This window comes from Crassostrea angulata, chromosome 4 (genome assembly GCF_025612915.1).
Source record: "Crassostrea angulata isolate pt1a10 chromosome 4, ASM2561291v2, whole genome shotgun sequence".
NCBI lineage: Eukaryota > Metazoa > Mollusca > Bivalvia > Ostreida > Ostreidae > Magallana > Magallana angulata.
In genome coordinates this window covers 34794823-34822596 of record NC_069114.1, presented here as the reverse complement: position 1 = coordinate 34822596, position 27774 = coordinate 34794823, and the positions used below count along the sequence as shown (strand labels likewise).

Below are 27774 nucleotides of genomic sequence, written 5' to 3'. Positions count from 1 at the left end.
TAAATGGCTTTTTGTCAACAACAAAAAATACCTTGTTTATAGGGAGTCTCGCTATACAACACCGGCTGGATCAATATATATATATACATGTACCACTGGAGAAAATTGATTCATTGATTGATTATAGTTATTTGCGTTTGTGATACATGTAATTTGGTATTTAATTTATACTTACATATAATTTTGTACTTATACATTTGTACGTTCTTTGTGAATTAATGTTTACCATGGCCCTTTTTTATTTTTTCTAAATTACATTCATGAAATATAATAACTCTTTTACTTCATGTCAAAAATAATTCATATGCAAATGCAGGTGTACTATTTTTTAAAATGATTGATATCTTTGCTGTGGTTTTGAACTATTGCCGCGTACTCTACTTTCCAAGATGTAGAATAGAAAAAAAATGTGTTGATTCCACTTTTACTTGCCATATCCATATTTATATAATGATTCTTTTTATCAGTGTTTATTTATAAATCTGTCTCGCACATATGCTTTTCTGCGAATACTTGAAGCTTGAATCATTTTAAAGAGACGGCACATTTTTCCGGATAAGTGCTTGAAAATCCCCCCTTTCTTTTTTGGTATACGAACCATGTGTATTCAATACATGAAGTCCCACTATCTAAATCTATTATCTCTAATTTGTATTTCCTGTGTGTTTAATTTCCTGTATTTTAGACTATGAATTTGCACTTGGAATTTTCACATCAAGTTTCTGTAAAATCGACAAGGGTCTCTAGGTTCATTATATTTTGAACAATACGATGTTGAAATGCGGAAGAAGAACCAGAGCTAATATTCTGACTGAAATGATTAATAATTCTTTTATTTACGTTTTGATATTTTTAATTCAACCCTGCCGAGTTAACACAGAATGTCCAAGGTAAGTACAGAACTACTACATGATATAATATTAAGTCTAAAATAAGAGCGACGTACGCAATATGCATGGATTTTTTCAGTTCTATCATTTTTCTTATAGTTCTCCTAAGTCCTGATGGGTCGAACAGTTTTACCATTATCTATCAGTGAGATAGTACACACCACATGCGAAACAACATTTTAACTGATCTTCAATTTGAATGATTTTTTATAGAAAATACCCCACATCTCCATAATTAAAAGCTTATTGCTAACGTTAAGATAGAATTCTACACCACAATTGTTATCAATCAAATCTTTTGAATATGATTTCACCGTTAAGACCAAGAAAAAGCCTCTTGATTATATCTGATTTTTATATTCAGCCGATTTGAATTATTTACAAAGCAGTTCGTTGTGTATTCTCATTAAAACTCTGAATTGGTCTATTTTGAAACTACTCTAGGATACTATAAATGACAATTATTTGATTTTACTCTAATACTTACTTCTTACTTCTCTTTGTGCTGGTTATCACATATGGCCATCATCAGAGACCACCATGCTGGTCTGTCCTGTGTCAATCTATATATGAACTTGTCCCCATGTCCAGTTGTTCTCCTTCCTTCCTTTGTTTGCTGATCTTCTCTATGACTCTTTTGGTCTTCCTCTCTTTCTCTTTCCAGTTGGTGTCCACCTCATTGCTATCGTTGGGATGGAAGCTAAATGCATTCTACATGCATGTCCAATCTACTGTCATTTTCTCTTACTCATAACATGGGACAGAGGGATGGTGCTCTGATAGATAGCTCTTCATTGGGGATGGTGTTTGGCCAAAAGATGCGCTGTAATCTGCAAAGACATCGGGACTGGAAGGTGTCTATCTTGTTTGAAATGTTTTTTGTCACTTTCAAAGATTCAGCATGATATAGAAGGACCCCATTACTCTTGCAGATCCTGAGTTTGGTGTTATTGCTGATCTTTGTTGATCTCCAGATGTGTCGCAGTGAAGCATATACTTCTTTTCTGTTGCTTTCGAGCTATGACATCCGTTTATTTTTCACAGCAAGCTGCTAGCAGGGGGGGGGGGGCTGAAAGCGAGACTGACTAGCAGACATGACGTATACAAACAGACACAGATACACACACCGTACGCATCCCACAACCATTGAGCAGATATATTTGATTTTGAGCAGATTCAAAATGTTTGGTCAAAAGACGTCCTTTCAAAGTGAAAATTGTACGCAAGAAACTGTTCAAAATATTTACAGGCCACCTATGGAAGAATTGGAACTGTATAGTAAACTCAAGGCTTACTGTATTGAAGACAAAAATGCATCGGGTCTGAAGTGTTGAAAACAGGTTTTAACGTTTCATCGTAAAACGGAGATATTTTGACATGGGTATAAACAAAGTTTAGTCGAGAGTATGATTTGTTCTTCGAAATGTATTGTTTACAAGCATGTTATTAATTACCTCTCCTTACAATATCGGAACTCCAAACAGTTTACCTATAATGATTGTACAACAAACATGACAAGTCAAAAACAAACTCAATTAAACTAATTAAGACTCAGCAAACAACATTTTAGTGCTTTAATTTGACTTTCCCCTCGCTTTCTTGAAATCAAGACAGAACAATATAGCCCATAAGGTCTTAAATTTCAACCGTTTTCTATGTTTGGCGTCGCTGTCGGATTGGTTTTGAAACATTATAATATTGAAAAAACCCACACTGACATGTACTTACATATACCAAGAATGACATGTACTAGACTTTTAAATTTCCTTGGTTTTACCATATCTGCCAGAATTTGGGATTTCTAAGTGTTTATTTTTTAAGAAACTATACTCAAGTAATGATAATAAATTTATTAAAGTACATTATACACTGTAACAATGTATTTTTTTCTGTTGATTTGGCTTTTTTCCTGATAGAAAGATATTTTTTACGGGGTACAAATAATTTTTTTTCAAGATACCAGGGACAAATTATGTCGAAAAAACGACATATTATATCTTGTGTAAACGACAACATCTCGTGAAAACAACATTCCTATATTATTTCGAGAAAACGACTTATTATGAATATCTTGTGGAAACGACTAGTAATCTCGTGAAACTACTTATGATAGCGATTCTTTTAATAATAAGATTTTACATTCGTAGTACACAGTAAATACATGTACCAATTTCCCCATTAGAGAAGACCGATATTTACCGATATAAGATATCTGAAAATTTATTCATATATATGAGTACATATTAACTTGATGTGTTATTTTATAAGTATCTGTTTTTATTTTTTTTTTCATTTATTATATTTTATGGGCTTTTAATGTCTTGATCGCCTGTCTGTTTGCCCTTTCTTTCTCATAATACTAGTAATTCGTTATTCTTCAGTTACCCAAGCTTAAGGTGTTGTCCAGACACTGTATGGGACGATGAACAGAACAAGTGTGTCGGTGGGTATATTTTACAGGACAAACTGGATGATGAAACGTGAACACAGACTAAACACCGCAACATTGTTAAAATACAAGTTATAATTCAACTAGACTTTTGACCCGTGCGTGCACTGGTTGACATTGCATATGATATCGCGGACATTTACGAAATAAATACATCGACACACCGTATCGTTGACATTAACATAACCAAGCTTTCAGCCTACAATAATGCTATTAATTTCACTACACTCTGCTTAGTTAGAATAATCTAACTATGTCTCGGGATAGGCCTTCGCCACAGTTAAAATGCCTTCCATATACCTGTAATGTAGCAAAAAATTGCAGAAATTCCGAAACGATTTTGGAACAAGTATTCCTTTTAAAGGAATGATCGGCAATAATGATATTGATAGCTAGAAGCAATCAACATGATCGGTTTGATATAAAATAATTTAAATTAAAAAGTACTGTATTTTTTACAAAATATAGAATACATGTATTAATCTTGAATCTGTACACCATAATTTTATCATTATAAACCGTCAACATATTTAATTTTGAAATAAATTTGGGGAAAGCCGTTCGTAAACTCCTTGTCTAGTTTTATATTTTTAACGTAATTATTAAATGTTAATGTATATTCTTCTTCAGAATACTGAGTAGGGCAATTCAAAGAGCACTAACACGTATACAAAGAAAGCGTTGTATTAAAATGATTTAATGCGACTGAAAAACATTGATCGCGAATTTCTGATATCAGGAAATGATTTTTTGATATCAGAAATTCGAATTCTTGATAGCAGAAAATACGATCCATTTTCTGATATCAAAAAATCATTTCCTGATATCAGAAATTCGATTTTTTTGATATCAGAAAATGATTTTTTGATATCAGAAATTGAAACTGATTTTTTTATATCAAGAATTATATTTTCTGATATCAAAAATTCAAAGAAAATGGCGAATACATTTCACCTATTTAATGAATACTCCCTTGACCCAAAATTAATTTGCCGAACTACAGAGCCAGATGTTTGTTGTCTTTTATTTATTTTAATGTAAAATTTAATAAGTGTTCTTGATAATTCTGGTATTATGTATTGAAAGCGCTTACTGTACGCCTGTATAACTCTTTATATTATGCGAGGCCATCATTTTTCAATATTCACAGCAAATCGCAAAGAAAGCAGTGTTGATCATTGTATATGTGGCAAAACTTGCCAGAATGAAACCAGGTTTAAAATAAGGCATTCATTATTATTCTTAAGAGACATCTACAGGCTTGAAACACATTTTCTTACAAATTACAAAAGTTGCATTACAGGGAGCATTCATTAAGTTGATAGTAATTTAATGTAAGTCTTATTTTTTGATATCAAAAAATGATTTTCTGATATCAAGAATTCAATTTTTTGATTTAAAAAAATCAACTTTAATTCTTGATATCAAAAAATCTATTTTGTGATATCAGAAAATCATTTTTTGATATCAAGAATTCGAATTTGTGATATCAAAAAATGATTTTCTGATATCACAACATAGATTTTTTGATATCAAGAATTATTTTTTGATATCAAAAATTCAAATTATTGATATCAAATATTTATTTTTTGATATCAGAAAATACCTCAAAAATATTAAAATGGCGCCTCATATCATAACTTGCTATTGAGGTCGCATTATAACGTAACCTTGTTTATAAATCAAGCTGTCTTCCTAGCTACTATTATGCAACATCAATAGATCGAGGTTAGTGTATGGAGCATCTTCTTATGGGAAAAGCCTACCAATTATTTTCCCATAGAACTCCATACAAATGTTATGACCTCTCAGTACTTTACTATAATAGTTTCAGTCAAATCTTTGGTATCGTTTGAAACTTCAATTCAAGACCTTTCAGGAAATGACCAAAAAAAAATTATAGGGTCCCGTGGCATTTATAGGTCAAATTTGCAGTTGTTTACAACTTACAGCGATCGGCAGTAAATGTCACTCTACATAAAAAATCAACCCCCAACTCTACAATTTTTCCTAGTGTTGCTATATTCTTTAAAAATATTCCCCCATTCCATCATTTATTTTGAAAACTAATATTTTTACTACAAAATGAGAATTGTCACATACCTGAATTCAGCCAATCGCGTAACGCCTACCCATTCATTCCTTATTATACTACCCATTCATTCCTTATTACAACGTTCTATAACTTTTTTCTGATGTAAACATCCGGGGGTACTCTGCATTACTGAATGAATCTTTCTTAAATGAATTGAAATAAAACTGAGTAAAATGTTATAAAAATACTAAACCAAACTTCAAGTTTTTATAAGAACTAATTATGCAAACGGAATGTGTGCGCACGTGGAAGCATTTGCCGGCCGGATGCCTCATATGGACACAACAGTGATCGGCCGAAGCCGATCACAAAAAATTAACAAAGCTGCATTGAAAATAACAATTGAATTATTATTATATAACAAACCATTTTGAGGCTGTGAAACCTTTCATCTAAAAAATTAATTCATATTAATGAAGAAGTAAACACTTTTTCACCAACTTCTTTTTATTCGCTTCTAATTTACACCCATGCTGACATTCGGAACTCTCTGGTCTTTTCATTCAAAATGCACTGAGTTAGAGTTATCTCCCATAATTTCTTCGGCGAACAGAATGTATGACAAATCTTCAATGAAAATTTATAGGTATTTGTGTGATCGTTTCTGAGTTTATCCATGCAAATGTGATTTTGTGGAAACATAAACTAAAGAGCCTCTCGTGATTTAGCGTGAATGTAATGCGCATGCGCAAGATTGTAAAATATAAAAAAAATCAGATGATATCCGGATTTTTAAAGGAATTTTCGTTGATTAATTAGCGAAGCTTGATTGAGAAAAATAAAAACAAACTGGTACTCTTCAAGTACAAATGATGTTGAAAATATATAAAACAAAAGACAGTACTCTTTCGATTGCTCAGTATTAAAGCCCAAAACTTCGAGTCTATTATTTTCATATAAAGTAGTTTAGATACTTTCAGGTTGTCCAGCAGGGTATCTGGGTCCCAACTGTACCATACCTTGTGATCCTCCAGGTTACGGAGTGGGGTGTCAGTTTACGTGTGCTTGCAAAGGAAGTGAAACATGTCACCCATCTTTTGGTTGTGTCCTACCGACAACAACAACAACAGAAACGACAACAAAAATAACAACAACAAAAGTAACAACAATAATAGAAACAACAACAAAAATGACAACAACAACTGAAGGTATTATTACTATAATGTGTAGATAAATCTTGTACATCCGAAAACCTCGTTTTTTATAATATCAAAGAATATAAATGATATGAGTAAAAGAGGGTGTTGCAGTTCCTATGCTAATTTTCCCTAAAGGAATTGCAGATAAAATGGAAAAATCAAAGTTACATAATTCGATGTAATTCTTTTATAAGAACATCATAGGCATCGAAACCCGGGGGGAGGGGGTAAGGCTAAGCCCACCCCCCCCCCACTTTTTTTGCAAAGTTAGGCCTAACCATTAGGCACATAGCATCAGAGAGGGTTCAGCCCCCCCCCCCCCCCCCACTTTTTGTCGCAGTAAATATAATTGTTCCAAAAAATTACCATGAAAAGATTGAAATATTGAGAAGTTTGAGTCATAGGTATACTAGCCACCCCCCCCCCCCCCCCCCCATCCCCCCGGATTAGGAATTTCATTATTTGGAAAAAAAAATTGGTAGGTTAGATTTTTTTGGGAACTATAGATACACCCCCCCCCACCACCACCACACGGATTAGGATTTTCATGATTTTTGGGAATTTTTTTTTTTTTTTGCTTCTCAATATTTCTGAGGATTAGTCTAGCCCCCCCCCCCCCCCCCCCCACTTTCAATTTGCTTTCGACGCCAGTGAACATTATATAAATCTAAAATTGTTACACAGACAAATTAACGCTTTATAAAAGGAGAATCCTCATTGTTGTGGAATAACTGCCTCCTTGAAACAAAATTAATTAAATTTTTACGTTTAGAATAAGACAGTTTTTTGAAAACTGCCATTTCCGATTTTTGTTTCATAGAGGCATATCTTGAAAAAAATCTAACTTTTAGAAAAATCATTAATACCTTTGAAATCTAAGAACGCTGTGTTAAATTCCCCCATTTTAAGTAATGTCTAGATAAGTCGAGTGGTATCGCAAGTAGAATAGATTGTAACCATGCCCGAATTTTTTGATTGTGTTCAAATTCCGAAACAGTTTTAATTTATTTTTTATACTCGTGTATTTCTTTCAATCCCATGAAAGGGTAATATACATGTATATATAGATGATTTAAGGATGCCAGAATAAAATTATTTAATTAAACGCTTGTAAATGTAATATTTTGCATGCACGCTTAATTTTTTTCAACATTATTAACTGTATGAAGTCCCCGTTATAAACTTGAATTATAAACGTTTTCTGCTGAACAAGGGATTTTAACGCATCAGTGTAAAAAGTTGATATACTCCTTTTTATGAAATAACTGAGTGTGCTGTTTTCAAAGATACGTGTACAGGTTGTTAAAAGCAAAAAAATAATCATTAAAAAGTATGAATAGGTGATTAAGCAATAGGTTAATGAAAATATGTATGGATAAATTTGTTCCAACTTTTATCCGGACTAGGCGTTTATCTAGATACTATAGAAACATGCGATAATTTATAAATACAACTCTGACAGAGTCAGATTTATTTAAACACGCTGGACAGTAGAAATCAAATTGATAAATACAGAAAATATCGCCATCTTCCTAACTGTAATTTGTGGTTGCCTTATCCGATAATTAATGTTTGTGTTTTACTGTATTTTGTCTACATACATGCCCGCTTTGTAAATATAGTCGTCTACATAATGCGTCTTTATTTATTTAAGACTCTTCTTTAATAAGGTCCTTTCCACGTTAGGGAATATTCCGGCGTTTTTGGAACACTCTCTTTGGCCCCATAATTCGCATTTTTGAAAGTGTTTCAGGTACATTATATTGTTATTTTAAGAATAGTTGATTTAATATGTGTTTTTTACCTATATAGTTATTAGCGAATTGTTGTAATTTTCTTTTAGAATAGTTAATATACACATGTGATATGTTTTTTGTTGTTGTTTTTTTAACCTATTTGATTTATTTGCACTCTATGGCAGTACATGTATATGACATCAGAAGTGACGCTATTTTTGAAATTCAATCAAAATCAGTCAAAAATTGACATTATTTTAAAAGAATAGAACAATGCTTTGAACAAGAACAAACTTTTCGTCACTTAAAAGCCTTGGATAGATACATCTTTGATGAAAATATTTTGTTCGTTCAAGCAATCGCTCAATGTTTTCCGAAAGGAAAACTGCTAGAAAACAAACCGTTTTATGCTAAAAATGCGAAAAAATAGCGGGAAAATGTTAACTTTTTGATGTCATATTTCAAAATTGTAAGCATTTGGATTAAAATGAAAATTATGAAAAAGTTTCTTTTGATTGTATATCCGTACGAGGGAAGCAAAGAATTACAGATAATTAATGATGTTCATTCTAGGGGGCCATATTTGGTCCATATCGTATATCTTATATATTGTAATTAACCCTCAATCATTAATGCAGACGATATCAGGACAACAGAAGCTGACGAAGTTGCAACATCCCGTGCAAGCGCAACAATCAAAACGGCAAATGTAGCTGTTGGCGAAACCTTACCTACAAGTACGGGAAATCGGATGTATCGGGGAATCAGTGATTCACAAAATATCATGCTGATCGGATTATTCGTGCTCTGTGGTTTCTTCATTGTATTGTTCGCTGTCTTTGTTGGAACACAGATTCGATCCAAATGTTTCAACAAAAACACGTTAACAACCCAAAGCACCACGGGAGTAAATTTGAAGTCATATGACGTCATCAATGCAGACCAGCCCCCGGGGGTAGATGACATGTCACAGGTAAACACAAAACCTGGACGGAGAGATTCCCATTACACTGAAATTAATACATGTAATTATACTGAAAATGTCCACAAGAAAAACAATGAACCACTACCGTGTCAATCAAACATCAACGTTCATTTACAGGCGGAAGATGCGACGGCACAGGACAGAACCGTACCGAAGTACGTAGAGATTGTTGGATCCCCCAAGAATAGTACACGCGATCCTGAATTTTCAGCGAGTGAAAATACTTATTCCAAGCAGCTGTATCTGTCAGCAATTTAGAGAGAGGGGGGATGCTTATGAGCAATACTATATCATTTTTTTCATGTGTTAACAGTCATATGTACTTTTATCCATATTGATATCTCAAGGTACCCCATACCATCTTAAAAATAAAGTTCTCAGATCCTTTCCTGTATTATCTTATATTTACATCCACCAAGTATGATTTCCTCAATTTCTTACGGAGATAAATTGTTAATTCATAGCTCTGTAGAAAGCAACGGGAACGAAATCTACACGCCCCGTTTATCCTTCAGCAACTTGAGAAAAAACACGGACTGCACGAAATATTCATGATGATGCCAGACTCAAATTCCCAAAGGAGACGATTTGGCTGTTTCTTTTAGCTAACGTACTGATGTACATTAACAGTAATTTATAGTTAATTTAACTTTCTTTTTACGATCAATTTATTAATTTGTTAAGAGAAAGATGTAAATATAAACAATAAAATGCTTTCTCTGATAATTCATGCGGGTTATGAAGGTAGCGATCATTGCAGAAAAATTTTTACATGACCCGCGTTAACCCGCTAACGCGGGTCATGTATTTTTTTCTGCAATGTCGCCACCTTCATATCCCGAATCACCAAAAGCATTTTATTGTTCATGTGAATACATTTTTGGCCTTATCCACACAGTTCATATATATCCTAAATGTTTCTGAATATAGACAAAAACCAGACATTTTCTACCTAACCACCGATGCCTAAACTGAATTACTTCCTTGTTAGAAGAAAGCTCGGAAATCCGAAAAGTTACAAGTGTACCCACATTAACTTCCTGTTCACTTTAGGAATGAAATTACATGTAATTTCCTGTTTAGATTGTGTCACTTAAAATACTAATCATTAATTTCGATCTATTTTAAAAATGTGAAATAGCCCGAATAGCTCCATTCTAGATTTTTCTCATTCATCAGAGTTATGGTATACTGAAATTATACTGGTATTCTATTAAAATCAAATGGGGAAGCAGTCTGGAATTCAACCTTTGCCTTTAATTAACGCCAAAGAATCTGGGGGAATAAGCCGAGGCAAAAAACCACATAGGTTCATTTAAAAAACTAACATTTTTTTTCTAACAAATTTCACTTTTGTTACATTTATTAAACATACTAGTATGTAAGCATATACATTCAGTGCTGCCATAGCCCACAAAAAGTAACTTCACATTAAATTGTTATTAAGACAACAAAATAGTTATATGCTAATTTGGCAACAAAATGATATAGAAATCGGATGTTCAAATTATATTTTTTCATAGAGTGGGTTATCGTACCATTTTTTAAAGAACGAATATTGATATCACATATTAACGTCTATCTTTTTCGATTTTCCAAAAAAATGGTACGAAAACCCACTCTATGGTAAAAAGTAAGTTTTCTTCTTTTAATTTTTAAGCTTGGTCTTTAAATGGCTAAGTCCAGTTGTTTGCGTAATACTGATAACAATACAATCAGCTATATTATACCCTCTAAACAAGCGAATCGGTGGTGTAGTGGTAAGCGAGGAGTTCTTTGAACAATGTCACTGTAAAAGCGGGTGTTCGAATCGTACGCGTTTTGGGTATTTTGCTTATCTTTTTGTTTACATAGTTAAAATGTAATTTTCTTTTTATACTTAATAATATACATTGTTAAAATGTATTTTTCTTTTCTTTTCTTAATAATTAAAAAATTGCTAATAATAACTTGAAATTATTTGATATGCGTTTTCTACTACTTTTATAAATATGAAATGTATGTTATTCTCTTTAAGATTGCACGATTTCATATTGTAAACAGATGGTTGTTGTGCATGCAAGAAACTATTAAATGGCAAGATAAAACGTTCCATCTCTGAATCCTTGAGAGTCTTGTTAACACAACAGGGACATACGCTGGACAAAAGCATGTAATTGTGCTCAAAATGCAGAATACATGCTAAGTCAGATGTACAGTGTGCGCCTAATGAAAATTCAACGATTAACTAGGCATGTATTTCACTTCAAATTGTATCGGCAGGAAAATCACATTACAAATGCGTGTTCTGTTGTGAAAGAAAAAGCATAGTAGTTGTACCAGAAGACACATAGACCACTCGGACCATTGTATGACCAGTGACGAATAACAAGTCCCCTTATTATACGTTAATGGTTTGACTACCGCTGTCTTCCGTGTGGTATAATTATATCATAGGCGTCGGAACCGGGGTGGGGGGGGACTTTTTTTTGCAAATTTATACATACCAAAGACCTTTTTTTGCTTGTCAATATTTTGTACAAGTCCACTTTCAATTTGATTCCGACGCCACTGATTTTTTTTTGGAAAAACTTGTTTTAAATACCTACAAAAAGTGTTACCTAAATTCCTCCTGTTTCCGAAGCGGAAAAAATCGACTACTACAAATGGTGGAATCGACTCCCCCATACTCTTTGTCGACTCCCCTGCGTTAGGGGTTGTATAACAGGTACGAAGCATCGTATTTGAAAGTGGGGGGGGGGGGCAGACTCATCCAAAAAATCTTGACAAGAAAAAAAAATGGGATTTTCCCAAAATCTTCAAAATCCTAATCCCTGGGGGGTGGGGGGAACTTTAATTTCACTCCTTATCTCCTTATTTTCATACCAATTGTTTACATACTGCCAAAAACTGGGGGGCAACTCCATGATAATTCAATTTTTCAATTTTTTATATGTAAATTTTGAAAAATTTGTTGATGCGAGAAAAAGTGGGGGGCCAGGCCCCCCTGCCCCCCCCCCCCCCCCCCCACTATGCTACGTGCCTGAGTATATGATGACTGAGGTAAATTAGTAAATAAAATATTTTTAGAAATTAATTTAAACTCTTTAAATGATTACGTGATTGTCATTTCAAATTTGCCAGTTCAAAGTATATGTAAATACTGTAAAATTTAAGGACAGTTACGCCTTTCTGGACATTTTAATTTGGACACTACTGTCGACCGTTTAAATGCCCAGTTAACTCGTACGTTTATTACTTATTAGAGGTATGAGAATCCGTGGGCATTTGCAACGGCTTATTCCCCCAGATTCTTTAGTTTAATATCAGACACTTTTTAATTATATTTCAATTTCTAAACACCCCAATAGTATTAAGCGTTTTACAAGACCATTTTCACATGCCTTCTGGTGATATTGAAACTCTGGAAAGTATTGAAAATTATCTTGTCTCTTCTCAGAGATAACTATATATGAATCCATTGATGTACTAGTATGTCATTCAATGGTTTCAGGTAATTAAATGAATTTTAACAGAAACTTGAATATTGCAACATTAACATGACCAACACGGAATATTAAAACCAATGCTTACTCTGTAAGAAAGATACCAAACCATATTAAACGAACACAAACAAAACTCTACCGATGATTTTCTATCAGTTTTATTAAAACATTACTATTTTATATGCAATATATGGATCTGTTTTTCATTCCAGCATTTTAAAAGAAGATATTTTCATGTTTATGTAAAGTGATGTGCAATAAACTGAAAATTGATTCCAGCTGTTCACTTATTTACAATAAAATTTGATATAAATGAAATACTAGTACATGCTGGAATGAATTCTTATGGTATGTGACAAATTTCCATAGAATTTTGCATTCCCCTTCAACCATTATTCCTTATTCTTCTTCTTCTTTTTCTTCTTCTTTGACAGGTCTTCTTCAGGTTCATCAACCTCCTCAGCCTCCACCTTAGTCTTCTTCTTCTTCTTCTTGGGAGGCTCCTCTTCCTGGGTGGTATCCATCTCCTGGGTGGTGTCCATACCCTCTCCCTCTGACTTTCTCTTCGCTTTTTTCTTCTTCTTCTTCTTTGGCTCCTCTGTCTGTGAGACATCCATTTCTTGAGTGGTGTCTGCTTCCTGTGTAGTATCCAGGGTATCATCATTGGCAGAGGACATTCTCTTTTCTTTCTTCTTCTTCTTTTTCTCTTTCTTGGCCACTTTGGCTTGAACAACAGTTGCCTGTAATAAAATAAAACAAATATGTCTTTACTAAACTTTAGTTGAAGTAACAGTGTTTTCATCATTAATACATGTACAATATACTCACTAATAGCACCAATTTTCATGGATTTCATTGTTGAGTCGATTGACAAAACTAATATTCATCAAAGTCAAATGTACATTAAAATCAAATGTTCATCAATGTTTGCTGTCTGCATTTCAATTCATAACCAAATGTTGTTAAGATGATGAAAACGTTGAAAATATTTTTTAGATCAACCCTTTCTAATACTTGCCTCTTGCACTGCCTCCTTCATCACATCAATATTTTTTTGTGGTACTTCCCCAGTGTCGAGGAATTTCAGACGGTCCTCCACTTGTTGTTTAAGATGGTCTCCAAACACTTGTGTTGGAATTTCTTCACAAAATAAATTATATAAATCATACACTATTTGCAACTATATATAGGACCAAATATACATTTCTTTTTTAATGCATCAACAGTACATGTAGCTTCTACACTTATCTGAAATGTTTTCAATTAATATCATTTATCTCAAGTACTTAATTTATAAAGCAATTGATATAAGTATAACAATTTGTTTAAACTAAACATAGCTATGGTGGCATATCTTTGCCCCTTGTGTGCAAGTTATTTTTTTTTATAAAATATGTCGACATGCAAGATAATATATCGACATGCAAGATAATTATGTCAACATGCAACATAATTATGTTAACATGCAATAAAATTGCAACCAGATAAATTATACAAAATCTCAAAAATTACCCACCTGTGATATCCAAGATGCTAGATGCTACCTTTTTATGTCGACATGCAACTTATTTATGTCGACATGCAACTTATTTATGTCAACTTGCAACTTACTAATGTTGACATGCGAGATGAATATGTTGACATGCAACTTAGTCATGTTTACATGCAAGATAAATATGTTGACATGCAACTTATAAGTTGTATGTCAACATTACTAAGTTGCATGTCGACATAAATATGTTGCATGTCAACATATTTATCTTGAATGTTATCATAACTTAGTTGCATGTCGACATAACTTAGTTGCATGTCGACATAAACAAGTTGCATGTCGACATAAAGAAGTTGCCTGTTAACATAAATAAGGTAGCGTATCTAAAATCATAGATGTCACATGTTAGCAATTTTTTAGATTTTGTATAACTCTTATTTGATTGCAGTTTTCTTGCATGTCAACATAGTTATGTTGCATGTTGACATAAATATCTTGCATGTCGACATAATTAACAGAAAAATAACTTGCACACAAGGGGCAGATATATGCCACCATACATAGCAATTGATACAAGTATAATATTTAGTCTAAACAAGATTGTTGTACACTTGTATGTTCATATATATCATTAACAAGAGGCCCAGGGGCCACATTGCTCACCTGAGCAACAATTGCCTCAATTCTGATCAAATTAGCTTTACAGTATCAAAATATCTTGACATCTTAGTACAGTAGATCTTGCTAAAAAATATTGAAAATATGCCAATTTTTATCCACCTCTTTTTTTTGGTAAATACCAAGCCCCTTTTGTTGTTGTACCTGTAAGAAGATTTTTCTCTATTCCTATATACCCCCCCCCCCCCATTTCATGGTCCCACTTAATAGTTTTGAGAAGAATATTTTTTTTAAAGATTTTCTCTATATATAAAAATTTATCCCCCATTGTGGCCCCGCCCTACCTCCAGGGACCATGATTTGAACAAACTTGAATCTACATTATCTGAGGATAGTTACACGCCAATTTGAGCTTTCTTGGCCAAATAGTTTTTAAAAGAATTTTTTTATAGATTTTCTCTATATATTCCTGTATAAAAATTTATCCCCCAATTGTTGCCCCATCCTACCCCCGGGAACCATGATTTGAACGAACTTGAATCTACACTATCTGAGAATGCTTCTACTTAAATTTGAGCTTTCCTGGCCTAATAGTTTTTGAGAAGAGGATTTTTAAAGATTTTCTCTATATATTCCTATGTTAATCTTGATCCCCCCATTGTGGCCCCACCCTACCCCAAGGGACTATGATTTGAACAAACTAGAATCTACACTACCTGAGGATGCTTCCATTTTAATTTGAGCTTTTCTGGCCTAATAGTTTTTGAGAAGAAGATTTTTAAAGATTTTCTCTGTATATTCCTATGTAAAACTTGATCCCCCTATTGTGCCCCACCCTACCCACAGGGACCATGATTTGAATGAAATTGAATCTACACTACCTGAGGATGCTTCCATTTAATTTGAGCTTTTCTGGCCTGATAGTTTTTGAGAAGAAGATTTTTAAAGATTTTCTCTATATATTCCTTTGTAAAACTTGATCCCGCTTTGTGGCCCCTCCCTACCCTAAGGGACCATGATTTGAACAAACTTGAATCTACACTACCTGAGGATGCCTCCACATAAGTTTAAACTTTTCAGGCCAAATAGTTTTTGAGAGGAAGATTTTTGAAAAATACCAACAAATTTTCAATAATTCTCAATTATCTCCCCTTTAAAGAGGGCATGGCCCTTTATTTGAACAAACTTGAATCTCCTTCACTTTGTGGTGCTTTGTGCCAAATTTGGTTGAAATCTGCCTAGTGGTTCTTGAGAAGATGATGAAAATGTGAAAAGTTTACAACAAAGACGACAACGACTACGACGACAGACAAAAGACAAATTGTGATCAGAAAAGCTCACTTGAGCCTTTGGCTCAGGTGAGCTAAAATGGAGTAATGACTGTGTATACTTTTCTTCAAAATAGCGTTACAGTGATAAACCACTAAATTAAGCAAAACTACCTGAGAAGCAGTCAATACGAGAGGCAATGGAACACTTGTTGGCTAGGTATCTAGATATCCTTCCCTTGTTTTTGGCTCCAGCCCGACCAATGAATGTGGAGTGAAAGATAAGCCCATATTTGGGAGTATTTCCCTTTGTTTTGATAGCCCTAGAGTGACAGAAAACATCAAAATAAAATTAATTCAAGTTCAATACATGTATCACTTTTGTCTTTGGAAGCTTCTGATTATGAACTGACACATCAGTTTTTAGTCACATCTTGCCCAATGTAAGCCAATTGACCCCTCTGTATTTTCATATTCTCAAAAGTGAGAAAATATGTAATGCTTCAATAACTAAAAACCTAATATTTACAATGTTCATATCAATGTAGAAAATAATGTACCAGTAGTTAATTTTTGTATTTCAACACATCATCCTGCTTCAAAATTTGGTGCAACTTACCTGAACAGAGCTTTCTCTGCTCCAAGAATCTGTACAGTGGATGCTGGGTATTTAGCTAGATTTGTCAGGCTGCCTGCATGAGCAATTAAACGGGCTCCAACCTGAAATACATTGTATATAACTTGTGATTTTACCATAAAAATAGTATATACAACAAAACTTTAACCCAACAATGACACTCCAACCTAACTCTTCTCAACCACACCAGTCAATTTCTAAGATTTTCTCCTAAGCAATATTAAAAAATCAAAGGCCGGAACGCCCACAAAGGCGTCGAGCTGACATTTTTTTCGATTACCGGTGTCATATAATATTTCATACCCCGCGATATATTGAACCCGGGTTCAAAATATATCGCTGCGATATATTGAACCCCCCCATAAAATATTGAACCCAGGTTCAAAATATTATGGCTGCGATATATTGAACCCCAACCTATTTCCATAATATTTTGAACCCCTCTCCAAGAGCAATGAAAATTCGAGGGGGTTTCAAAATATCGCGGCCATAATATTTTGAACCCGGGGTTCAATATTTTATGGGGGGGTTCAATATATCGCAGCGATATTTTGAACCCGAGTTCATAATATCGCATAATATATTGAACCCGGGTTCAATATTTCGCGGTATCAAAATATTATATGACACCGGTATATAGAATGATATCAATAATTTGAACTTCTGTACTAGCTAATAGTCATATCAAATAATGTTAGACTTAAATTATAATAGAAAAGTATATGAATTCTGTTTTCTGCTGCTTTAAAAACAAAAATCAGTATATTTTCTTTTAAAATAGGTAGTAGTGCTTTTATAATACAATGACTCATCATACATGTAGTTGCAAAAATCGAAGAAATTTCAAAGTTCAAAAATAATTTTTTTCTTTCTGCTTCAAACAGTCTTTGAACAACTTTCACAGGTTCATAATTTGAATGCATTAACAGTGTGTCCCTAATTATAATAATAAAACATACATTTATTTATTTCAATAATGAAACTAGATTTCCTATGGTATGGTTGTTTACAAACAAATCCACAACACGTGCTTTCTAAAATGCTCGACCAAACCACCTGCATTATCGTTATTATTTTTGGGTTTTTTGTACACAATTTAGTTTAATAAATGGAAAAAAATCTTGTAATACGTTTAATACTTTAAGGAACTTATTTCTTATGCGCATTTAAAAGGCGGTGCAGAGCATGACTTTTTGGACGATTGCCAATCCAGACGATCGCTAGAAGGCTGCCGAGCATTAGCTCGACGCCTTAAAAATGATATTCAACATACCCAATAATTCACGACACCTCAATTCAGAATTAAATCTCAAGTTCTACCAATGTGTTAATACCAACCTCCCCCGCCTAAAATCTTACCGATGTGTAACACCCCTCCCCACCAAAACAAGTAATTACAAATAAAATCAAGAATGTAACAATAGTCTTGCCTGGTCCCCAATGAGTGTTCCTAGATTAGGAGCCACCTGCTTCATCTTACTCCTGAGATAGTCGGCCAAACCTTTCCTGTACTCTGTCAGTGAAATCACCTTGGAGGTGAACGCCTCGATGTTCATCAGATCGATCGGAGAAATGTCCATTCCTGTCAATAACAACAAGACTTCTTACAAAAACTGTCTGACACTACATTGTATTACCAGGAGACAACCCAAACTGATGAATAAAGACCCAAGAGTCAAATATTTTCCAAGAGTTAAAGCTGCTTGGTCCGATTTTATATCAAATTTTATGCACGCTTTTAAACAATGGCTATGCTAAGTATATGTATAATAATAGACAATGTAGTAGTTTTACCCATCAATTATGCCAAATTTCAATGAAGAAAAATACGTACAAAATTTGCTAACAAAACAAACGACATTAAAAGGTACTGCGTTATTTCGCCTCATGTTAAATTTCACCCCTGACGACGAGACGGGTATGGTTGTGTTACGACTTTGACATCGCTTTAAATAAAGGTCGAAATGATCAGACAAATTACAAATAACATGTGTACGTTTTGTTCGCCAATATTTCCAAAGTCTGCTTTCTTTACAATCGATGCATAGCATGCGGGTTGAATAACCCCAATCATTCGGGGGACGAAACCAAGCGGTTTCCTTTTCTAAACATTCCCGTGATGCATTTTGGTTTGTTTTTCGTTTGCCCAAAGAGAAATTATTTTTGATTACTTTGAATATTTCTAACTTTGAAAGGAGACTGATTCTGCTGGTGTAAATAGGAGAAAGTCCATAACTTTCTAAGATAAATGATTTGTATGGAAAAAATGTTGATACTGTAATTACAAAAAAATCGGACCAAGCAGCTTTAACATGCAAAATTTGATAAAATGGGTCTTGATACTGACATTATGCCTGAAATCTAAACTTATTTTATTTTTTTAAACTAAGTTGTTGCAGTAGTCAGAATAGGTTTTGTTTTATAAAAGGTTAGATTTTGTATATTGTTCAAAAAGTTTGGACCATTGAAAAATGTTGTACAGATACAAATGCAGTGTATCAAAAATACAATTTCTTATACACCAGATGTATGTGTTTTATTCATGTTCAATATACAAAAGTTTTATCATGATCAAATGATAGATTGGCTAAAACCATGCATCCGTCCACTAACATATTTAGTAATTTATCATATTAAATGTTGACATTTACGCCAGCATTAATGACAACTTTTAAAAGCTCTTGAGAGTACTTCCCACATTCTAACTGGTCTTAATTAACAGACTGTACATAGAGTACTGACCCATAGATGAGCGGCTCGCGTCCAGAATGGCCTGGGCCTTGCCACTGTCCATGACCAGCTCTTCCAACTGTTCCATGGACTCTTCTGTAAAAGCCTTCCTGTTTCCAATCAACTTGACCACCTTAGCATACAAATAGTTGTCTGAGATAATCTTCACCAGTTCTGGGAAATGATAGGAGTACCACTCTCTGTAATGCATAAAGTTACATTATTAAATTAAGTTGAACATTGAACATGTAGCGTCATAGGATTTTTATTAGAATACATGTATTTCTAATACAAAATTAAATGTTCTTACAATTCTTTTGATTTGATTACTGTTTTTGGAATGGCATTCTACTAATATATAAATCAAAATAAAAATTCAGCAGACCTCTGGTACTCAAATAAATATAGCTACAGTGTAAACTATAAGAACACTCATGGAAAAAATCATTGACAAAGGATTCCTCAAAGGAACAATTGAAGTTAAACTTTGTCAGATATGTGAATCAAAAACTGCATGGTTGCATAAACTTTTGCCAATAATCTCACAATATATCTAATACTGTCAGTTATTTATGTTGAATCCAACAGTGTATTGATCAGCAGAACAGAACTTTATGGAATGTAGGTATTTCAAGAACAATCTTACCTAATCCTCATGGAGAAAGTGTTGATGTTTTTGTCCAGTTGGTCAATTAAGCTGATGCTTTGGATGATCATGTTGTCTGCCCTGTTGACATTGAACTTTACTTTAGCCCTGGAGTAGCTATGACCCAGACCTAGCTGAGCTTTAGCAGATGAAACCTCCGTCAGTCCTTTAACCATGTTAGGAAAATGAAGTCTGATACCTAAATAAAACAATATGTACTTGTTTACGAAGAGGAAACAAAAGCAAAACATGTTTGGTCTTTAAGTGTTTATATTTGCCCATAGAAAAATTTATATGATTTTTTAAATTCAATATATTATAATTGTTCATTTTCTTGAAACCTTTAATTATCATTAATTATACATCTATAGCATAAAAATTTGCACCTTACCTCTGATTACCTCTGGTACTACCCCAATATGACTGCATTTGATTCCTAGTTCCTCAGTAATGGCGGCGCCAATTTTAGCGTCGGACACTCCTACTACCACTTTGTCTTTCTTTCCTCCTTTAGGAACATTAGACTCCAGAAAAACTTGCAGATCATCATGAAGGAGACCTGAAATGTGTGCCAAAAAGCAAATTTGAAACAACATATATTTTCCTGGGTTGTCAATACAAAGAGACAATAAAAGTTTTAAAATATGTGCCTAAGTAACAAACTTTAAAAAATCTGATAATTGTGTTTCTGAGCATCGTTTAAATAAATTATAAGGATATCCTTTAACTATACACAGAAAACCGAGTATTAGATTGATTGTGTACATTGAAACTACCTTCTGAGATGCTGTTCATGTTATCCAAGGCATTTGTTCCACTTTTGAAAGGTGAAAAAGCCAGCAGCTTGACGAGCGACTGGAATTTGCTGACATCATTTGTGCTCTTCTCCACCTCTGGGATAAAGGTTGCCACCTCCTCAAATTCTTTGACTCGGAACAAACCATACCCAGAGGCATGTTCAAACAACACGTACAACGATTGTGGCTACAAAATAAAAAAGGAGAAGATTTCCATCACTTTAACATACGCAAGTCATGACTTAAAGAACTTTAAAAACATATAACGTAATCATATGTTTACATATATATGCTACATGTTTTAATCTTTGGAGAGCGCGAGGGGCAACCTATTAAAGAGTACGCAATAGAGTGTGCAGACAAACTGACATTTCATTCATGTCTTAAAGAGTATAAATCAGTAAAATGGCATTGCCATACTTGCATACAACCCCCCCCCCCCCATTCCAAAAATTTAACAAATACGTTATAATAAGAATAATGGAACGCGGAAGCAATAAATACAAATCTGGAGATTTTTTTTTACATCACTAACTAAAACAAGTTGATTGTATTTCTTAAAATAAGGTAATTTAAAGTGTTTTGCTATCCCCACGTGTTCTCTTACCATTTTCACAACATACTACAACAACTTGTTACGATGAAAAGGATTGGATTATATTTTGAGCTTCCGAAATTTCATCCAATGAAAACTTATCTCATAGCGGCGTTTGGTTAATTCTTCAAAATGGCTGCTACAGTAAGTTGGATTGCGGATAGGTGATGCATGGACGCATCTAGAGTATTGAATACTTTATCCACAGTGCTTTTAATATTTTTATACAGATGCTCACTTGCTTTTCATTTCATTGGAGTTGCGTTGTAGTTAAATAAAATGAGAAAACATTGTCAGACTGACAGAGAAATAGTTTTAAAATAACTTTTCATGTTAAATTGCATATTTGTTAATTAAAGATAAACAAACTTGTGTAAAAGATTATGCACCTTTTACCTTGACTATTGAGTAATATTTTCAAGTTGATATTTACAAACTATTCTTTGGAAAATGTCTCGTTAATTGTCAATTTTTCACATATTTTAAATTCAACAGAACTAGATAGATAAAGGTTAGATATTTTGATAGCTGCAGGACTGTGGCCCCCGGTCTGAAAAAATTCGGATGGACGACCTGGGAGCTACAGTGCCTCCCATAGTAAAAAACTGCAATTTACAGCGCACAAAAAATTGTGCTAGTTTTGTACTTATTTACCTTATTTTCACACAAATTCTGTAAAAATAATTAAACCCATTAAATTCTTCAGCAAATTTACTACTAATATCGTCAATTTACTTGCCGCAGACTTTCTCTTAAACATGATAACCGACCTCGGAAAATGAAGTATGTTAATTTATGTCGAGATCGAGAGTCGCCATTTTTAAATGTAAACAAACTTACACCACTTTAATTAACAGGGCTCGGGATGGTGTTTAAAAGAATATCAGAGGCAAGTGAAGTGACAATATCTGTAGTAAAATGTCCGAGGAATTTTTTGGGATCAAATATTTGTACAGAATGTGTTCGTAAATAAGATTAATCCGTCCAAAACTAGCGCATTTTTTTGTGCGCAGTAAATTGCATTTTTTCACTATGGGAGGCACTGTAGCTCCCAGGTCGTCCATCCGAATTTTTTCAGACCGGGAGCTACAGTCCTGCAGCTAATATTTGGACTGACGCTTTTATAAATTTGGGGACAGTCCTTCATAATTCATAGCTTGAACATCGAGATCGTATGGATATTGAGCAAAAGAAGACGCTAAATCAAATCAAATATACCTGCAGTAAAAGAGGCACACATGTGTATATTATATTTATCAATTTTAACCAGGATTAAAAAAGAAGCTTGGACTGAATTTTTAAAAATAAAATATGAAGGACTGACCTCAGACTGATATAAATAACTAAGCCCAATCTCTACTGTGATTAATGATAAAGTTAACCATGGAAAGAAACTGATGTAAATCAGTTTTGATTTGAAACTGCTTCATTAATTAAAAGTCCAGAACGTAATGGTTGGCCTTTTAATGGCACATAAGGAGGCATAAGATTTGGCAACTATGCAGGCAGAGACCATCAGCATTTTTTTTCAAATGTTAATGCATCATGATGAATCAGATTTACATATGCATTTTTATTTTATGGTGGATATTTATGATGATTGTATAGATCTGTCAATATTTAATTATTCTTTATGTCTAATTTTTTTATCAAGGAAGTAGAGGAACTCTCCAATGAAACTGAAAAGATAAATTTGTCATCTGAAAGTGTGTCTAAACCTGAAATAGCATCTGAGCCAGCATCATTATTGGAGCAGGTCAGTAGTTCTGTAGGTTTTATCACATTGCTTATGAAACTTTACAATAACAGAACTTTAGCTTGCAGAATTGTCGCCCTAAATACTGGAGTTCCATGAATATTTATGGTCATCAGTTTTGAAGAATTTGTTGAAAATCATGATTTAGAGAATATGTTAATGTGGGCAATGATCCTATCAATCGGAAAGGTTGCAAGACATTGCACTTCAATAAATGTTTAATTGATTAATTTAATTAAATAATTTAATTAATGTCATCTCAACAAACTTGAAATTGGTATTCAACAAATATTGATGAAACCACAGTATTTGTTATTCATGATCATTGCTTCAGAGAATCAAAGTACTGAAGTACTGACGGGAGTTGATTTTATAGATTATCATTTATTTTAAAATCAACTTATCTTGCATGGCAATTAGTTTCTAGTCTGTATTTGAATTGCACACTTTTTTATTATATGGATTTTTTGACTTTTGCGACAAGAATTTCGAGAAATCCCTTATGAATCATGTTGTGTAATATTTAAAGATTTTAAACTATGTATGTATGTAAACAATTCTAAAAATCGTATGGATCCAGGCACTATTGATATCGAACTCTAGTCTCGTTCAACCAGACGCTCGGCTGTTTCTGTTAATCTCCGACAAGCAAGAGAGCCTCTCTGCTTGTCGGAAATTTACGGAGACAGCCGAGCGTCTGGTTGAACAAGACTTTATTACACTCTGGCGTAGGAACACGAGATTACAAAAATACCTAAATTGTTCGTATTATATAAAATCTGACTATTTTCAAAGTGTTTATAGATAAGTTTCCTTGAAAAACAATGCTTCAGCATACGTTACATCGAATTTTTCTATTATTTTCAAGAACTAAGTCTTGTCAGCGTCGATGATTTGTGCTTAGGTCCAAACACTGTTTCACTTTCGGTTTGCCAGAGTAACTGCATAGGAGAGTTGATTAAAATCAACTCCCAAAAAGTATTCAATAATATATATCAATTACAAAACTCATGTCAAAATTCAGTTTTTGTTATTGGTTTATATGGTCATAAAAAGACAGTATTTCTATAGATTAAAAAACATTATTAAAATGATTAGCTAAGTATTCAGAAAATGCATTTGATGAAATGCATGTATATGAGTCACAGTATTTTGATTCTTCTCTATCTATATGTATGAACTATATTTTCTTCCAGCTCAAGTTACTACCAGAGCCACCCAGTCTCAGCAAAGAACCCATAGTGCTACAGCTGAGAGAGCTGAACCCCTATATAACCTGTGCTCTTTGTGGGGGCTACTTGTATGAAGCATCTACCATCACAGAGTGCATGCACACTTGTGAGTAGATCAATGTTTGAATTGAAAAGTATTTGGTTGAAAGAGTAAAAGTGCTTTATACTGCACTTACTGCTTTAAATGCTCTGGTATAAGTCAAAGTTCTGGTGATTAAAACACCTTTTGGTATTTCCAAACTCTCATCACTTGAATTAATTTCCTGCCAACCTTCCTGCACGCTAGCTGCTAAAACAGCCATGAAAGATACAGAGTTTTATAGAAAAGTTTAACTGAAATGACAAGACATCTACAGAATCTCTTGTTTTGAAAAATTTTCTTTTTTGAAAAGGGATGTGTAAATAAATTACCGGTATTCAGTAGACCATAATTGCAAGTACCAGTACTTTGTTTCAGTCTGCAAAACATGCATTGTCCGTTACACAGAGAGGAGTCTGACTTGCCCTACTTGTGACACCCCTATCCACCCAACAGATCCTTTTGTTCATATCAGGTAATTTAAGCAACAACTCTGCTATGGATCAATTAAATGACTCACAATGCACTACATTTTTCCTGGAATTAAATTTTATGTCTTTGTTCCAGACATGACAGTACTTTACAAGACATAGTTTACAGACTCTTACCAAAAGTAGCTGAAGGTATGCATACTGATGGAATTTACTTTATAAATAACAGCCTGGTTCAATCATGCTAAAATTGAAATTGATTCTTTTCTTATTGCATATTTTTAAAATTAATATTTAAATGAATATCATGAATATAAATGTATATTCTAATGCTATAAAAAATAAATTTAGTTTTTACTATGAGTGGGTTTTTTTCAGTGGAGCAAAAGAGAGAAATAGAATTTTATGAAAATCATGAAAAAGAAACTGGAGGTAAAAAGAATATGTGTGTAGATTTTATAATAGCATTTATGATGATACAAGTATGTGAAAATAAATATCTCTTAATACAAATGTTTTGTCATATGCACAATATTTACATTTCAAAACTATGAAGAATGAGAAACAGTACACTGTAAGCAACATGTTTTGTTGTATTTGCGAATTCAGAATTCACTATAAGGACTAGAGTTATTTGTAACTGTTTTGCTGTGATGCGTAGATGACTCCTTCCCTTATTTTACAGAGGTAATTCTCCCCAAACTACAATTACCCCCCTCCCCTCCACGGACCCCTCCCCCTCGCATGGACCAGCCTCTCCTCCCCAGCGAGTACATCCGCAAGAAGAAGAAGGAACCAGTGCTGGGGAACTTCAGATCTCTGTTTGTCTCTTTAGTGCTAACACAAATCAGGTTAGTACCAGTACATACACAAGGTCAGAACTGACTAACAGAAATGAAAATGTACCATGTACTTTTACAGTACATGTTTTATACTACCACGTTTGTTTTAAACCTTACAAATGTACATTTAGTTCTCTGTTTTATAATGCATCCTCATTTTAGGAGAAGGAGAGGGAATATTCTTTTTCCAACATTTATCTGAATTTTCTAAGTGTCTCTATTTTTTGACTTTTTCTTGGAAACTTCACTCAGTTTGAAGCTAATAGGTCACAGATAATGTTTACCTAACATCAAACTCTTGTTATTCGTGGTAATTAATAACGGTCAATCCAATCCAAACAATAAAAACACAAAAAACTACAGGCGAGATGAGGATCAATTTATTGAGAGTTCTTTATCATTAATTGTTTTATTTTTTTTTACAGTGAACATGAAGATTTAGATGAAGAGGTATTTTATACCTTTATTTTAGTTGTCTTGTACTTGCAAAATACATTAATTTATGAGAAAAATATTTTTAGATTATCTAAATACTAAAAACATGCTTTAAGTATTGTCATTATGTTGTTTATATTTAGTTTGAACTTGAGAAGCAGTATATAAGAGTCACCAAGAGAGCAACAATAGGAAATGTTAAAAGCTTTATCAAGAAGAAGTTACAGTTAGAAAATTATTTCACAGTAAGTCATGTTGTCATATAATTACACAAATGTTCCACATTTGATGGTAGAAAGAATCTCATAAAACAGTATAGAACAAAGGGAATGGAATTTTTGTTTTTTTTCATGGTTGAGAAATAAATGATTTCCCATATTAATAGAAATATTAATACATGTATAGACACATTTTTTTAAATTAAAAAAAATTATTAAAATTCATTCTTTTACTTATCCTTCGTTAATAATTTTTCACCAAATTGACTAAGAATTAATGGTAAATTGTATGTTTGTTTGATAGGTTAACATTTTTCACCCTGAAGAAATAAGTTCAATGGGATCCATTAATGAGGATACAACATTAGAAAGTGTACGAGATAATTACTATGCTGGTCAGGTAAGGCCATTACATTTAAACTAGAAAACGGCAAAGTAATGTAGAATTGGGCTAGAACATAAATTATTCTTTGTTAATGATCAGGTATTATATTATGAATGTTGACAGGGGTTGAAGGCTACATTGAAATATGAAGCATTCCCCTAGAGAAGCAGAAGGCGATGCATTGTATTTTCATCTGAAGGAGGCTCATATAATCAATTATTTCCAACCCAGCCAACCTTTGTTTTGTTATATGTAAAATATAACATCACTCAAAGGTTTTAAAAACAAATCACAATCAGAAATATTTCATTTTCGCACAAAATTCAAGAGTTTAAGTTTGGGTGTACTTGGTACAATTTAAATATCCTTGTCATCTAGTAAACAGTCCCCTACAAAACTCTTCCACTCACAGGAATAGCATTACAAACATTCTAGCTGCTTATTCCTCCTTAGTAAGTCTCAAAATCTTGTATCTATTATGGCCCGCCATCACCAACTTTCCCTAAGTCAATACTCAGCCTCAAGTCCCGAGTTTTTACCTCAAATTCATGGGCTTTTCCTTCAACAATTTTGATTTGAGGAGTGAGTTGAGTGATTTGGAAATAGTGGTGATGCCGAGGCCTGATAATAAACCACTTATCAGTGTTTGTTATTGGTTAACTAATATTATCAAGTTAAAAGTTATTAATGGTTATCATGAACTAAATATATTTGGGTTTTTTCTTTCAGGACTGTTTAATTGAACTCCATTACAAAGTAGATCCAAAAGAAGAGGAAATTTTGAAAGAAGAAGAGCTAACATGATGATTTCCCCATTTCATTGTTACCGTAATA

General features: G+C 33.4%; 3 protein-coding genes across 6 annotated transcripts; 2 read left to right on the top strand and 1 right to left on the bottom strand.

Moving 5' to 3' along the window:
- Positions 1-707: 707 nt before the first annotated feature.
- LOC128180412 (uncharacterized) lies at positions 708-9667 on the top strand. Of its 3 annotated transcripts, XM_052848518.1 has the most exons (5): positions 708-890; positions 3272-3333; positions 6355-6582; positions 8948-9282; positions 9412-9667. In XM_052848518.1, the coding sequence occupies exons 1-5, from the start codon at positions 772-774 to the stop codon at positions 9550-9552; spliced, it is 885 nt and encodes a 294-aa protein (XP_052704478.1). In that variant the 5' UTR covers positions 708-771; the 3' UTR covers positions 9553-9667. The 3 variants fall into 3 exon arrangements, with proteins under 3 accessions (XP_052704478.1, XP_052704477.1, XP_052704479.1); XM_052848517.1 differs by having other exon boundaries at positions 709-890; positions 8948-9665; XM_052848519.1 differs by having other exon boundaries at positions 827-890; positions 6345-6582; positions 8948-9667.
- A 3254-nt stretch (positions 9668-12921) lies between these two features.
- LOC128180409 (nucleolar protein 56-like) lies at positions 12922-21679 on the bottom strand. Its single transcript, XM_052848511.1, has 10 exons — positions 21575-21679; positions 20947-21154; positions 20562-20729; positions 20171-20369; positions 19537-19724; positions 18225-18376; positions 16777-16877; positions 16332-16480; positions 13798-13919; positions 12922-13519 (listed from the first exon to the last, which is right to left on the bottom strand). Exons 1-10 carry the CDS (start codon positions 21575-21577, stop codon positions 13172-13174), a joined length of 1638 nt encoding a protein of 545 aa, XP_052704471.1. The 5' UTR covers positions 21578-21679; the 3' UTR covers positions 12922-13171.
- Positions 21672-27766, top strand: LOC128180411 (polycomb group RING finger protein 3-like). Of its 2 annotated transcripts, none has more exons than XM_052848516.1 (11): positions 21672-21706; positions 23217-23318; positions 24515-24656; positions 25008-25104; positions 25197-25252; positions 25439-25492; positions 25746-25911; positions 26328-26352; positions 26481-26582; positions 26860-26955; positions 27670-27766. In XM_052848516.1, exons 1-11 carry the CDS (start codon positions 21695-21697, stop codon positions 27742-27744), a joined length of 927 nt encoding a protein of 308 aa, XP_052704476.1. In that variant the 5' UTR covers positions 21672-21694; the 3' UTR covers positions 27745-27766. The 2 variants fall into 2 exon arrangements, with proteins under 2 accessions (XP_052704476.1, XP_052704475.1); XM_052848515.1 differs by having other exon boundaries at positions 21700-21748.
- Positions 27767-27774: the final 8 nt, after the last annotated feature.